Source organism: Aptenodytes forsteri, unplaced genomic scaffold (genome assembly GCF_000699145.1).
Source record: "Aptenodytes forsteri isolate BGI_AS27 unplaced genomic scaffold, ASM69914v1 Scaffold1, whole genome shotgun sequence".
NCBI lineage: Eukaryota > Metazoa > Chordata > Aves > Sphenisciformes > Spheniscidae > Aptenodytes > Aptenodytes forsteri.
In genome coordinates, this window is record NW_008795035.1 from 10,700,150 (window position 1) to 10,714,843 (window position 14,694).

Here is a 14,694-nt window from a genome sequence, read left to right on the forward strand (position 1 = left end):
TACAAATTTTCTTTTTAATTTTGCTGTAGCAATTCTGAACATATGTACCCACGAAGGATTGTCTGAAAACTGCATGTGTCTGTTGTTATAATTTTTACAGTCTTAAGAATTTTAATGTAATTTAACTGGCCAGTTAAATATCCAGCAATATTAAAGACTTACCTTTCTATTTAATTGTTATAATTTACAGTCTTAAGAATTTTAATGTAATTTAACTGGCCAGTTAAATATCCAGCAATATTAAAAAGATTTTCTATTTAACTGGTATTTACATGCAGGTCCTGATGCAATTCTGTCAAGTTGAGCTTCACATAATGAACTTATTATGCCAGAAAAAAAGGAGGAAAACATATCAACATGTTTCTTTTGCTTCTAGCTGTGTCTGATCCAAGCAGCACCGTCCATAGACCTCAGCCTCTCCCTCCAAGCACTGTACACCAAAGCAGCCTCCCTTCGAATCCAGAGAGCAGCTCTGCCTATTGCCTACCCAGCACCAGGCATGGATTTTCCAGCTATACAGACAGCTTTGTGCCTCCGTCCGGGCCCTCAAATCCCATGAACCCTGCCATTGGCAATGGCCTTTCACCTCAGGTCAGTCCTGTGTTTTCAGACAGAGGATTTGCTGTATACCAGAACCAAAGAGTCTATTCCCTCAGGCCACAGTATAATGAATTGCCAAATTTAAACCATAATGTATTCTTTATACAAGCCACATGATTTCAGTTTGCTAGTTTCCTTCTTTTTTCATTTTTTTCCTCCTACTGGCTGAATCAAGAGTCAGAGCTTATATTTAATTTCAAGTGATTTATAATGTAATCATGCATGCTTCGTGTTTACATTCAGTTGTCAAGCGTTTGTAATGTACTGCTGTTTTCCTGAAGATCCATGGCTAGGTACAGCAAGTAGGTCAGGTAGATTTTCCTAGAAATAAAATATCTCTTTAAGGTAACCTCACCAAGGTTTTACCGGATGGTCCAGGAAAATTACAGGCGAGTTGTACGAGGAGAGTTCCAAGGGCTGAGCAGTACACATGGAGATGAGCCGTAATCGAGTTATAAATACATAAATTAGGAGTATTACTGCTCTTTGGCAATATATAAATGCATGAATACCATAATTGTTTTTCTAATTTGCATGAGCTCTTTTTAGGAAATCATGTTAATAAATTGCCTTGATAATTGAGTGTCAAAAGGTTGGTTAAATTTTCCTACGCGCGGCATCTGTCTGAAGCTGACATTATTAGTTAAAGCTTGAATAGATGGTAGTTTATTTTATTAGCGAGAGCTTTGCCCAGGTGCTTGGAAAGAGATGTCCACTAAATTCTGAGAAGTCACAAAGAGGATGCAATCTATAATTACAATCAGGAATCTCTTCAGGGCTGAAAGTGAGAGTTTTAACAGCTTTATCTTTTCTACCCTTTTTTCCTCTCAGTGGTTAGAAAAACAGAGAGAAGCTCAGAATGACACAAATGAAAAGTGAAAAGACAATTATACTCAATTACACACTAATCACTGACTATCACCACTGCCGAAGCAGGGAGAGGGCATTCTAATAGGCAGAAAATGAGATTTTAATGGCACAAAGGGTGGCCAAAATAACGACTCGTATATCTTTGCCTCCTTGGTTTTCTTCAACTTGTGGTTTGCATCTCGGGAGTACAGTTCCTGGTTCCTGTGCAACGGTGATAACTCTGTGCAGCTGAAAAGTTCAAAGGCACTGGAGTTGAAAAGAATGAATAACAAAGGCAATGAAATAAACATTTTTGCCCAAAGGCAAAAGTTCATAAACCCTTTTTTGTAACAGTAAATGTAATTAAGTTTCACAGATTCCTATAGCATAGAGAGGGGTACAAAACTTTATGGCTTGAAACCTCAGGAAAAAAATACCAACAGAAAAACAAACGGATGTGCTTCCAACAAGATTTGAATGGATTTTGTTCGAAAGAATTCTGATTTCTAAATGCAATCTCCAACCAAAGCCATGACATTACATTAGTTGCTTAATTTTTTTTTTTAAATGGCCAGTTTCATAGTGTGCAAGGCTTCCACAATTTTGACGTAAACATCTTTCTGGGATTCAGCGTTAATCCATCAAAAGTAGTTGTTAGTGTCAGTTTAAATGTATGTTGGTTCTGGCTATGGAAAATGTGGAAATTTTTTTTTTTTCTTCTTTTCACAAAGCTTTTTTTGTCCATGTCACAGAAGTGGGGCAAAACAGTAAAGAAATCTTGTGGTGCCTGGGCAAAGTGGGACAAAAAAGTGAGGCCAGGTTTCCTCCCCCCCAAGTCTTGCTGATTTGAGGTTTGATATAATCAAAAGGAGATCCCGGAGCAGATTAGACGTCTTTAATCAGTTACTGTGCTTCTTTACACCCAGCCCTGTCTTTACACTATGAAACTTCTGGGTTTTGTTGTTTTTCCTTAGACTTTTGAAACCTTTGCCTACCCCGGTGCTTTTAGCTCCTGGCCTTATCCTGCACCTCTACCAAGAGGTTTAGGAGAAGGCTGATCACTCAAAAGCTGACGTTGTGTTCATCACTGAACGCATACAGGAGATTACTTATATCCATTGAGATTTTGAACAGCTTCTTGGCAACTGAATGATTACCTTCGCTGGCTGATAAAGATCTTTCCATCAAACAAACAAACAAAAACCCCAGCCCTAAATTCATGCGGTGTTACCAACGGCTCCTCTAAAACAATTTTGGGGCCTAAACAATGACTTAGAGACATGTATAAAATGTGTGTATGTATAAAATGACATACCTTAGGCTTTGTGTTTATAGAAGGGAGTGATACAGCCTCAAATATGTAAATTATGTGCAACAAATTGTGGGACTCTAGCAAAACAGCGATCGTGCTTTACGCCCGAAAGAAGAGCCTCAGACGTCGGTCACGTACGTGCGACGTTACTGTGTGTGAAATGCCCCTTAGTCGCGGGGTGTGTCGCAGTGCCTCCCCTCGTCACGCTTCCTCGGGGCTCTTCCCGCAGGCGCCCAGGTGGCCGGCAAGTCGAAAGCCCGTTCTGTGTTGGGGATTTCATGAAGAGAGAGAACCAGGAGTTTTCCTGCTGAGTGGGCATGTTGCAGTGCCCTGCCTGCGTGCGTGGAATTTAGATGAGAAGGAAAGAAGGTCTTTTTACTAGCCGGTGGATTTTTGACCACAATAAATCTGGGTGTGTGAACCATTAACATAATGTTTCCACCCATCAATGTCCTCTCAGGCAAGCGCTCTGTGGACGTACTGTGTGTAAAGCTGAATTTACGGTGACTGAGGGGGGAGCGGGGGCTTTGTCTGAAGCCCAAATAATCTTTTGTGATTTAAAAAAAAACCCAAACCCTCAGAACGTGCAGAACAAAATCTAATATTAAGATTCACGGGATCATATTCTTACCAGACTTAAACCTCCTTTTCCCCTTTGACTTCAGTTTATTCCAAATGAGGGTCTGACACGCAGACCCCCGGGGAAGCTTTATTTTCCATGCAGGATGTTTCCTTTCTAACTGTGTTCTTGAGCATGATGGACAAATACGTTGTTTCAGGCAAGCACTGGGTGAAGGCAGAGGACAAGGGGAGGTGGCTAGGGTGCTGTAACTTTATTTTTATCGTGTTAGCCGTGAACTTGGAAGTTAGAGAAGACCGTATGTTTTGGTCAGGTTTAGGAAGCAGAATGCTCCATAACATACCTGTCTTTCAGGCTGGGAAATAAAACGTTTTCTTGTTTAAAAGAATAAGGGACTAGAAAGAGTCCCACCTTGTTAATACTATTCAGCACTTTTTTAACATCAAGACAAGGTCTGCAGATCTCTTCCAGATGACTGATTATTCTCCTCATTCCTCTGGTTTACTCGTTGCTACCTGGCTGTGATGAGAAGAACCTCTGTCTTACAGGCCTGCAAAGGGTTGACTTTTGCGGGAAAAAGACAGGGATTAATGTCTCGGGGAACTGGTAGCCAGGAGTGTCCTCGTTTGTATTTCATGAAAAAGCAACCAAACTGCAAGCACGCCATCTCAGCCAGAGCTTTTTAAGTATAATGTCAGAATGGAGATTATTGGTGTGTAATATATGTAAATTGCATATTTTTATGTTTTCCATGCCTATTATGCAGCTTCTTGGCTTTCATGCATACGTTTATGGGAATATTGTATTTCCTTTTCAAATTAGGTTTCAGTTGCTTGGTGCGTTTTCTTTTAACAAACATTTGTTAACTCAAAATTATTAGGGAGTAGCCTATCTATGTGTTAATATGTGTGTACGGGACTTAAGTGTGCCTCTGAATTGGCGTGTCCCTTTCTGATCCCGGCATTAACAGTCATCGCCGGTTCTTCCATGGAAAGCGGAAGAACGACTGCAAAAACACTTGTCTCGCAGCTGCAGGTGTATGGTCGTACTAGAGAGCAGATTGTTTTTAAGGCAGGATATCAATATTTTGAACTGCTTCATTTAAGATAAGGGAAAAGGCTTTTCCGGCGTACACGGGCATCCCTTGACCTTGTCATGTGCTTCTTATTAGTGGCAAAGCAGCAGAGTTTGCGCTACAGCAGGCGGTTCAGGCAGTTCGCTGGTTTTGAAGCGTGCCATTTCGGACTGCTCGTGGATTCAGATGGAGCAGCGATACTCTGCTCGCATTGCTGCCCGCGAGGCCACTTGCTTCCTGTATTGAACCCGTAGGATACCCAGACTTAAATAGTACTGCAGTGTTAAGTTTTTACTGGAAAAAGAACAACTGTGCATAACCTGTCTCCTGCTGGAAATAATTTTTTTTTTTCCTCCTTGCCCTCTAGAAAACTTCTCGCATCTACTTTTTCCTCTTCCTTGTCATCTTCCCCCATAATTGAATCAAACCAGTAACTTTAAAGGCTGCAGTTTCAAAATGGGAAGTGGACTGAATGTTGAATGGGTTATGGAGAAGGTCATAACAGTCTTTAACAAAGTTTGCAGTTCTCATGCTGTTACCTGGAGCTCAGGAATAATCTTGATAAGAAAACTCCAAACTTTTCTGTGAGCAGCAGTAAAGATGCAAGCTGTTTCAAGGTTTCTTTCTTCTACTGTCAAAACATTTCACTGCCTGAGTTTCAGAATTATCCCCTAACTCTTTTTGGTGAGATAGATCTTAGGCAATTGGCTTCTCTTAAGTCTTTGAGAGCACTTGGTTTTCATTAACCTGAAGTATGGATCTGATGGCAGCTGTCGAATCAGTTAGATATGTTCATATTGTCTTGTTAACTCTGCTTTTAAGGGAAACACAGGAACCAGTGGCTAAAAACTTGCATTCCCTCATTAAGAGGGACAGGAGGGGGGGGGGAAGCAACTATTAATTTATTATACTTTTTCCTATACCTTCTGTCGAATTAGTGTCCAACTGGTTGCCCACAGAAACATTTCATTTGGATCCCAGTCCCACACCAATGAGCAGCTCATGATCTTGGTCACAATGAACTTGGCTTTGAGAGCTCTTCGCTTAATGACCCAAGAACATGAGACAGAGGTCAGGGATTTCTTTGTGAGGAAGAAACTTAATTCACATGATATAATTTTCGTGAGCACAAGGTGGGGGTTTTTTTTGTTTGTTTTTATTTTAAAAACAAGTTCAGCCAATGGTATTGATTATTTCTGTTTCTGGAGTGGGTAAAAATAGATGGGATCCAATAGTTTTGTAATTGTTATCGTGCAAGAATAATAACACTTATTATTCGTTTGGTAAATATTGCAATATTTTAAATACTATCATTATATATGTATATGGACTATAACATACATGATATATTAATATAGCAACAACAATAAACAGGTGACCTTACATTTTGAACGTCCACCTTAACTTCTGTCTCTGGGCCTATTTCCACCTCCATCCCCATCATGCCAGAAAAGCTGGGGGGGTGGATGGGGCTTCAGCCTTCAAAAAACAGATCTTCTCTTACAGCTCCGGAATCTTACATGGAGATAGAAAAAAAAGCTCTGGACTTTTCTGGAAATTTAAGCCAATTGTACTGTAACTTTATTAAAATAAATGTTTAGAAATACAATAAAAAATATAGAGATCTTAAATACAAAAATGTAACAGTAAAATGACACAATATATATAAAACATATCAGTTTCTTGGTTTTCTTAACCCTTTTTTAATGATATTGCTCGCAAAACTGACTTACCTTCCTCCATAGACTGTATGCAGGCTGAGTATTCGGCATCACTGCAACCCTTAAAATATTTTTTAACTATTGCTACACATAGGAGTTCAATTTGAACCACTTGTTAAGTGAAAGTATGAGTCAGCCCTTCGTAGAGTATATGACTGGCATGCATTGGTGAACTTCTAATTCTTTAATGAATTTACGAAATAGAAGTATCAACAGGAATCTGAATACTTGCATATTTATTCAATTAAGGACTGGTATATGAATGAGGGCTTTGTGATGAGTAATCACAGATGGCTCCCTTGAGTCCTTAATTATGCTCTATATTTTAGATTTCCAAAGAAAGGTACTAAAAATACCACGGCATGATTCAGTGAAAAGCATGTACTGCAGTGGGATCAGAAAGAGCAGAATTTCATCCTTAGCAAAGTCACTCTAGAAAACCATGTATCCATCTTTAAATGCATGGGGCTCAATTTCCTTCAAAACTGTCTACCCCTCTAGAGAGAACTGTTTTATTTTTATCTTGATTTTTGCCAGGACATCAGTAACAGTAATAATTTTCTTCTAAAAGAAAGACTGAGTGCTGGGTCAGGATATGAAGAGCCTTCCTCTAGACAAAATAGCAGAATGCTTGTTTTTCCCCAGTGCTGGTTAGATTGGAGGCCCTGGCAGGTACATTAATGGGAGCCTCGTGAGTGAACCCTTCCTTACTGGCTGGATTCCTCCAGTTAACGCTTGTCCGTTATCTTTTTTTTTCCCCAGGTTTATGTATAACTTATTGCTGTTACCTAAATGGCTAGGATTTTGTAGCAATTTCCTGTTGGCAAATCCAGCCCTGTAATTGTAGATTGTGCAATAGCTGCTGTTGTAGGGCCAAACGCTGAGTTTGGTGAGGGTCCTCCTGTGAAAGCTTTGCAGATCCCATCCCCTGGCCATCTGCCAGCAAAAAAAATTTGAGTACTGTTTGAAATAATAATAAAAAAAAAGGGTAATTTCTGTTTGGTTTGCTTTCAGAGGGAACAAACCTGTGTATCCCAGTTGTGGAGGGGAAGGTGCGTGAGAGCCCAGCTAGAGACAGCTGGGCTGGTTTTCATGATGGCCGGAATCCTTCTGTTGTGTTTTGGGTTGAGTAGAAGGGGGGAGGAGAAGAGTTCACAGGCAGAGAGCAACATAATCTCAAATTGAGGCTTGTTATGAACTGTTGTACGTAATACTGCCATATTTAAGCATTTAAACTCACGAGTCTACAGTCTCCGAGACTGCCTGAAAAAGTTTTGAGATGTTTAATTTTATATATACACACTTACAAATTCATATATATATATATATGTTGATATAAACATAGTGAGTATATGTTCCTCTTCAGGCTTTCTGTTTTACTTTTTCAGTTGTCTTGACATTTTCCATCCAACCAGGAGCTAGATAATTAGCTTCTCTTTGAATTATTTTGATAACGTTACCTAGTCCTGTGACTCCATGATCTAGCACCTGAAAAAAGACACGGGTTCAATGACAGACTGTGATAATGTTGTGAACATTAGTAATCTCCTGTAGATAAAAATATAATTCATGAAGGATCAAGTTATCCTCTTAATTACCCTAAATGTACACCAGTGCACCTTCTCTCATTTCAGTGTAGCTACCACTGATGTCCAGTGGTGTGAAATCAGCATGAGGTCTCATTTGGTATGAGGATGCAGAAGGTCAGATCATCAGATGTTCAAAGTCAGTGTATTTGCTCCTATTTTCATTAGCCAAGTATGTGGTTCCCAGTGCTTGCCGTTTGGCACAAAAATGCTTTCTGTTGGGTTTCTTCCTATATTTGGCAGAAATACTCATCTATATAAAATGAATCGGCAACGTGGTTCTAGGATCCTATAGGTATAGATCCATGTAGTTAATTAATTTCACTTAATCTTCTAAATCTCTCATTCTGATGCATTAGAACCATCCTTTCTGTATTCTTTCTTGTGCAATATTTTGGTTTTGAGAGCTTTTTCTACAGTGAAAAGAGTTAACAGCAGGTAACGCCATTCATCTCGGAAGGAGTTTGAAATTTTCAGTGTTAGTGATGAATGAGGGTATCTGACCCACATCTGTTTTACATTAGAATGGAACATTGCCCTGACATCGTTAGGAGCATTTGTCAAGATTCCCTGGACAGAGCTTCTGTAAATTACATGCTGCAAATGTGTCAGGGTCAGATAAGAGGATATCATTAACTCCACTAAAGTTTACTCATGATTCTGTCAGTTCAACTTAATACGTTAACTGCCAACAATTTTCCTTGAGCTGTTTCATTAAATCTTTCATTCACAGGAGGAGAAAAAAAATTGTATCACTGTACCCAAAAATATTGCACATGTTCCTTTCTCATAAATCATATTAATTGCAGACATGGTCACAAAGCATATTAAATGCAGGCATGCGTAAATGAATTAAAACATATGAGAATTTTATTGTGCCTATGGTAGGTCCCACATCCTAAAATACCAACCACATTAACAGGCATAGTGTTTCATTTAAATAGAATAAGCTTTTTCTCAGTTTAATGGCCTTTATTTTGTTGATAATAGAAGTATTTTCTAATAGCCGATAATGGACCAGATGTTGCGTACATGGTCTTTAAGACTTTCCTCATTCAATTTCTCCTCTTCTTTCTGGATCATATCCTCGGCTAGTGATGCGGTGCTGACCCCTCCAGCAAGGGATTTGTCCTAGTGAATATTTTGGGTTGCTTGGGATATGCTCTCTGAAAACTTTTCTGTAGAGTTTGGTTGTTACAGTTCACTGTGTTCTCTTTGCTTACTCCTAATCATGCCTTTGTTTTCCAATAGAATGGAACTATTTTATCAATTATATATACCATCTTCTATTGTATGAGCTCAAAGGCTATGCGCCAGCATTTCTGCGTGTGTTTTTAAAAAATGAGAACAAAATATGTGTAGCCAGAAAACTTACAGCCTGATTTTTTTGCATTTATAGGAGTTCTTCTCTAAAATAAATTGAATCGTTACAGCAGCATTTGGTCCTAGGTGTTAGATCAGCCCTCGATTTTTCTTTCAACTTCTTTGGGATCCGGATCTGTGAGGCTGACAATTACTACTTCGGCTTTCCCAAAGTAATTCAGAGGGAAGTACATATTTTCTAGCAATTTGGATGGTACATGGATTGAATAAATTTATTGTCTTCCTTAATTATGTAAACCAATCAGATCTGTTTACCTGTTTAGAACTGTACTGTTTCATACCAGCAGCAGATCCGAGTCGCAAAATCCAGATCTTCGTGTGTCTCTGGTACACCGCTAAGCTGAGGGTGCTGAGCATCTTGCAGACGTGGCCCGTTAATGGCTTTCTAATTGATTAGGTGAAAGTCAGCCATGCCCTTCCTGTAACTCCTTGTATGGGTGATAAGGTCATGGCACATACCGTATGAAAGACTTCTGCCCTGAGGCTACTTCCCTTATAGCTTTCAAAACAGGCATGACCAAAAATCTAATTATTTAGATGCTAATCAACTGCAGGATGATTCTGAGGGCCTCTGAAGAAGATATTTCTGAGAAGATGGTTACCGTTCAGACTTCAGCGTTCTCCACCTCAGAGACAGAGAGCTGTGTCAGTTCTGCTCCAAAGTGCCTATTAGGTGCATATGCGCTTAATAATACAAGTCTTTAGGCATCTTTATCTGATTAATTTAAAATTTTTAAAGTAAATCTCACCAAATGCTAATTCTAGTTTGTCAGAGAAGACAAATCTCTCTCCAAATATAGATGCTACCAAAATTTGAGTGGCTTTTGAGATCATGTCTGGATCCAGGTTTAAATTTCAAGGCTAATCTCTAACTCTAAAATAACTTCCAATCCCAAAGTTTCTGAGCTCGCTGTTTTTGTTGGCAAAGTCCAAATAATGTTGTTCTTGGGCTCTATTCTGTTGAAAATATTGAGCAGAAGAAAGTTTAGTTAAAGGACGTAGTTGGTAAAATAGCTATTTGTCCAACTCAGCAATTGGTCCTAAAAGTCCAGGTAGAGGCAGCGTGTGATGTGAGGGCGCTCAGGCGGAGAAGATTGCCGTCGGGACTCCAGCGGGGCTGCGAGGGCGCCGCGAGCCCAGCCCGTTCTCCCTGCCCTTGAACTTGGAACAGAACGCGGTAAAGCCCCGTAAATATCGGTATCACATAGGTGCTACGCGGGAATGGAAAGGGCTGTGCGCTTATTTCAGATCTCTGATAAACCCTGTGTGTTTTAAACTGTAGTCAAAACCATGATACTTGTGCCAACATAAATATTTTCCAGAGTAGTAACTTTCAATGTAAATGTTTAAGTTCAGCTATGTTTTTTGTGGATCTTTCTCTTCTTTTAACTCTATTAGTGTTAATTTTAAAGGACAAGGATTAATATAACCTAAATGAACATAGGTTCTAATATTGTATCCTGCTGATGCAATGTCAGATCATTAAGCATGCTAGATTTTCAGGACCAAAGGTACAAGAAAAATGTTTGTAATTCCTAAAGTAGAAAAACTTACTAAAATAATCTCTAGAAATTTTAATACTTTTCAGGAACCAATTTTTAGAAGAAAAAGTTGAGGGCCCAGTCATTTCAGCTTTCAGGGAGTTTTGGGAAAAAATGCTGTGCAAGTTGCTGTGCAAATAGCATGATTTTTCAATCTGTTGTAATTCCAGAGATTTTTTTTAATTGTTTTTTATTAACATCAAATTCTTTTAATATGTTTTGTGCATTGAAAAGACTATAGGAATTAAATAGAAAATATCTTGTAGCCTGAATCCAAATTCTTCTTTTGTGTTTTTAACTTAAAAGTTATAAGATTTCAGTATCTAAATGAAGTCTTTGGATCTATTTTGAAACTTCTTTTTGCATGAAAACTTCTGTTTGTGAAACATTCAGAAAATACCGTCAGTTAAACTCCTGTTTTTCTGCTTAGTGAAACAAGTGAACATTCTAGTGCTGTAAGTAGTAACCGAACCTCTTTCTCAGCATTTTTTTTTTTTTTCGGTGAGATGTCTTGGGTGCATCCGATGCAGAGATGTTTTGTGTTCTCAGTGCAGGTATCGGGTGTCTCTTTTTGAAGTACTCTGCTTGTGCCTCTTGCTCTTTTCCTTGTCAGACGTGTAAGACCTGGATGGGTCTTCCTTCCTGCTTAAATCATGATCCCTGGGGCTCATTTCATTTATTCATTAAAACACAAACAAAACTCAGAGCTGGGACCACAAGCTCCCTGCGATAATAAACCCTTTTCTTTTGCGATGGAAAATAAATACAATTCAAGAAGGAGCATCAGAGCTTCAGGAACCAGACCTGTTCATATGAGCACAGATTTGTTCTTTACAAAATAGACTCCAATTTTAATAGTTTCTTTTTAGTTTACGGTAAGAAGTGCAGTAAAGCAAAATGATTATCTCACAGCATGTGTCAGATATTTGTAATGCCTTTTTGGAGGAAGAACAACCTGTATATTATCAGAATAGGCTGTTTTGGCAGAAGCTGTACGCCATCCATCCGTTACAGGCTGCAAGCTGTTTCTCAGGTTTTGAAGTGCAACTTATTCCAGCAGAATCAAGCAATTCTCTCAGTAGTACTTGTTTTCAGAATGTGCTATAGAGATGTGCCGGGAAAGGAAATGCACACCAACCTATAGCGAGAGTGATTTTTGTACAATAACTTATCACCGTAGCTTCCTTCGCTCCTGCTTGAAAGCACAGCTGCTTTTGAAATTTTGTTTGCTTTTCTACTGGAAATTATGGCCTAGAGGACTGGGCTTCTATAGGGACAAGCACGTATTTTCCACTAATCTCTTTTCAACTAATCTTGACTGCTGATTTCATAACTGTTCATGTACAAGCAGCTTATTAAGGGGGTCACAGCTGACTTGAAGCCGGTCTGGAACGCCAGACCAGACCATTTCTGTTGTGTCCTCTAACTCAGCAGATGAAGTTGGGAACTGGTGTTACGACCATCGCTTTACTCTCTCACATTCATTTCTTCCCAGGCCAGCACAGAGGGCATGCAGCAGCAGGAGTTACGGCTGCTCTGCCCCTTCCCCATGTATTCATGTTGTGCTGGGATTCTTTGTTACTTCCATCGGTAGCATTGCTGTGATCCGCTCCAAATTAATTTCATTTTAATGACTGCTGATCTTGGGGGGAAAAAAAAAATTGTGTGAGCTTTTTCCCAGCTTTTCTGTGTTTGTAGATTGTGCAGGAGAGCGTGGCTAAAGAGCCACTACTTGCCTTTTAATCTCTTATAATTGAGTCCTGAAGGAATAAACATCTGCAGAGATCCCAGCTGGGGCATGGGATCAGGCACTCTAAAATCATAAAAGTTTTAAAAGTGATTTTTCCTTATTTGCCCTTGGTATCGCTTTTTATTGGTGGTTAGCCATCAGTTTTTATTTTGGTGGATGATGCAACCAAATTCCACTTCCTCTTTGGATTAGGTACTCAAAGCATGGTTTGAATACCAAGTCTACCTACTTTAGGAAATCAAATGACAGACTTGAGAACTCCTGTGGCTCTGTAAGCAAGACAGTTCTTCACATATTTTAACTCTTTCTATTATTCTACCTTTTAGGTAATGGGACTCTTGACTAACCACGGCGGTGTGCCTCACCAGCCCCAAACTGATTATGCCCTGTCCCCGTTAACTGGGGGCCTGGAGCCCACCACCACTGTCTCAGCCAGCTGCAGCCAGCGGTTAGATCATATGAAGAGTTTAGACAGCCTGCCTACGTCCCAGTCCTACTGCCCACCGACCTACAGCACCACGGGTTACAGCATGGACCCTGTCACAGGCTACCAATATGGACAATACGGACAAAGTGAGTATTGGGACATTTGCGCCGTGAAGTGCAGTACCGTACCCGTTTATCAACGGTCTGTACTTTCTGTCCGTAACAAAGAAAATTATGAGCAGAGATCCTGATGGCCGACTACCACTTCTCTCCAAAGCCGAGTGGAGTGCACTGGTGAGATAGCTGATTGTTCGAGCAAGATTTCTGCTGCATAATTATTTTCTTAAGTGATGTCAACAACATCTTGATGTTATTAATTGTTGAGACATGAAACCTGATTGCCATTAGGTAAAACATAAGGGTTGTCCAAAATGAAATAACCACTGGCATTCCACTATTAGAAACACATGTTCTTAATGAGGTCAGCTCAAGAATCATTACAGTATATAATCCTAGATACATAGAGTTTTGTCAAACTTGTCCTAGGAATAAAAATATTAGTCCCTTTCCTTTGATATATCAGTATTAAATATGACAATGTCAACCTGTAGTTGGCATGGCCCCATGCTGTGAAGTTGTCACAGCATGACTTAAAAAGCTTCTTTTGCTTTTTTGCAGGTGCCTTTCATTATCTGAAGCCAGATATTGCATAAATGAACTGTCCACTTCAAGTTAAAGCTGGTCTTGTTTTCCAGTCTCACTCCAAGGCTCGGATACGAGGGATCTTCTCACCACACTGCAGCCTAAACTGGGGCAGCCCCACTGAGAGAAGCAGGCTTGTTATGTTCTCTCCAGTCATAGCTTTTAGTAGACTTTTGAAGGCTGGATAAAGCTACACAGAAGACAAAGGCCAAAAGCAATAATGAATAAATAAATGCGACATGGTTCATTATGAGTGGGTATACAAAACAGAGCAGTATTTAATATCACTGCCTGGCAAAACATTCCATTTTTTGTTGTTGAAATTAATGTGCTTTGATTGGGACAAATGGAACATTTTGAAACTTAGAGCAGTTGAGCTCTGCGTACTCTGACTCATCTGACATCCAGTGCTGACTTTTGCCTAACTGTAAAACTGCTCAGTTTCTGAAGCAAGGGCAGGAGAACCTCTTCCATTTTACACACTGGAAATTGTCATCAAGAGGAAATGTCACGGTCCATAGGAAGCTAGGATGAGTGCGAAAGACTTGCCGAGCAACTTATCGGTTATCTTACCATGCTTTTGTAATCAGGTTGTCAATAAATGTCACTTACAAGTTGTGCTTTACCAAGAGACGAGATCTTGTGTAACATGAAAAGCAGATGTTACCTTTTCGTATGTGGAGTTTTCCTAGTCCGTTGTACCTTTTCGAACAAACGTGGGAGGAAAAAAAAAAATCAACAACGCGACTGATTTTTCACGACTGCCTAGCAACGTGCAATACTGTGTACCTCACACAAACTTTGGGATCATCCAAAGTCATATAGATAGAATCAGAACTATATTTTTGCAGGTACTTTTATTTTTGCAGTGCATAATTCCTGACGATAAAATACAGAAATGTTGCAGTCTGCTGGACAACTAAAATCCAGCTTGCTAATCATGATTTAGAGGTCGTTTTCAGGAAACAATACGAATGAATGATTACGTTTACTTTTTTTAGTGATGTACAGGACATGGACAGAGATGGACCTGTATTTGACACATTTGTTTAAATTATACAGCGATATCCAATATAGAAAATATGATTATAGAAACCAAGGTTTACAAGAAGTTTGCATTGTGACATTTTAGAATGTCAATAAATTTGTGTTTTGTGATGTTGAGAGGA

General features: G+C 39.4%; 1 protein-coding gene across 1 annotated transcript in view; it reads left to right on the forward strand.

The window, feature by feature from the left end:
- PAX3 (paired box 3) overlaps positions 1-13,536 on the forward strand; it is a 92,431-nt gene extending 78,895 nt beyond the window's left edge. Inside the window, exons 7-9 of the mRNA XM_009276638.1 lie at positions 377-591; positions 12,724-12,970; positions 13,502-13,536. Coding sequence (XP_009274913.1) covers positions 377-591; positions 12,724-12,970; positions 13,502-13,536 — 497 coding nt within the window. The remainder of the gene's footprint in view (positions 1-376; positions 592-12,723; positions 12,971-13,501) is intronic.
- The last annotated feature ends 1,158 nt before the right edge of the window (positions 13,537-14,694 follow it).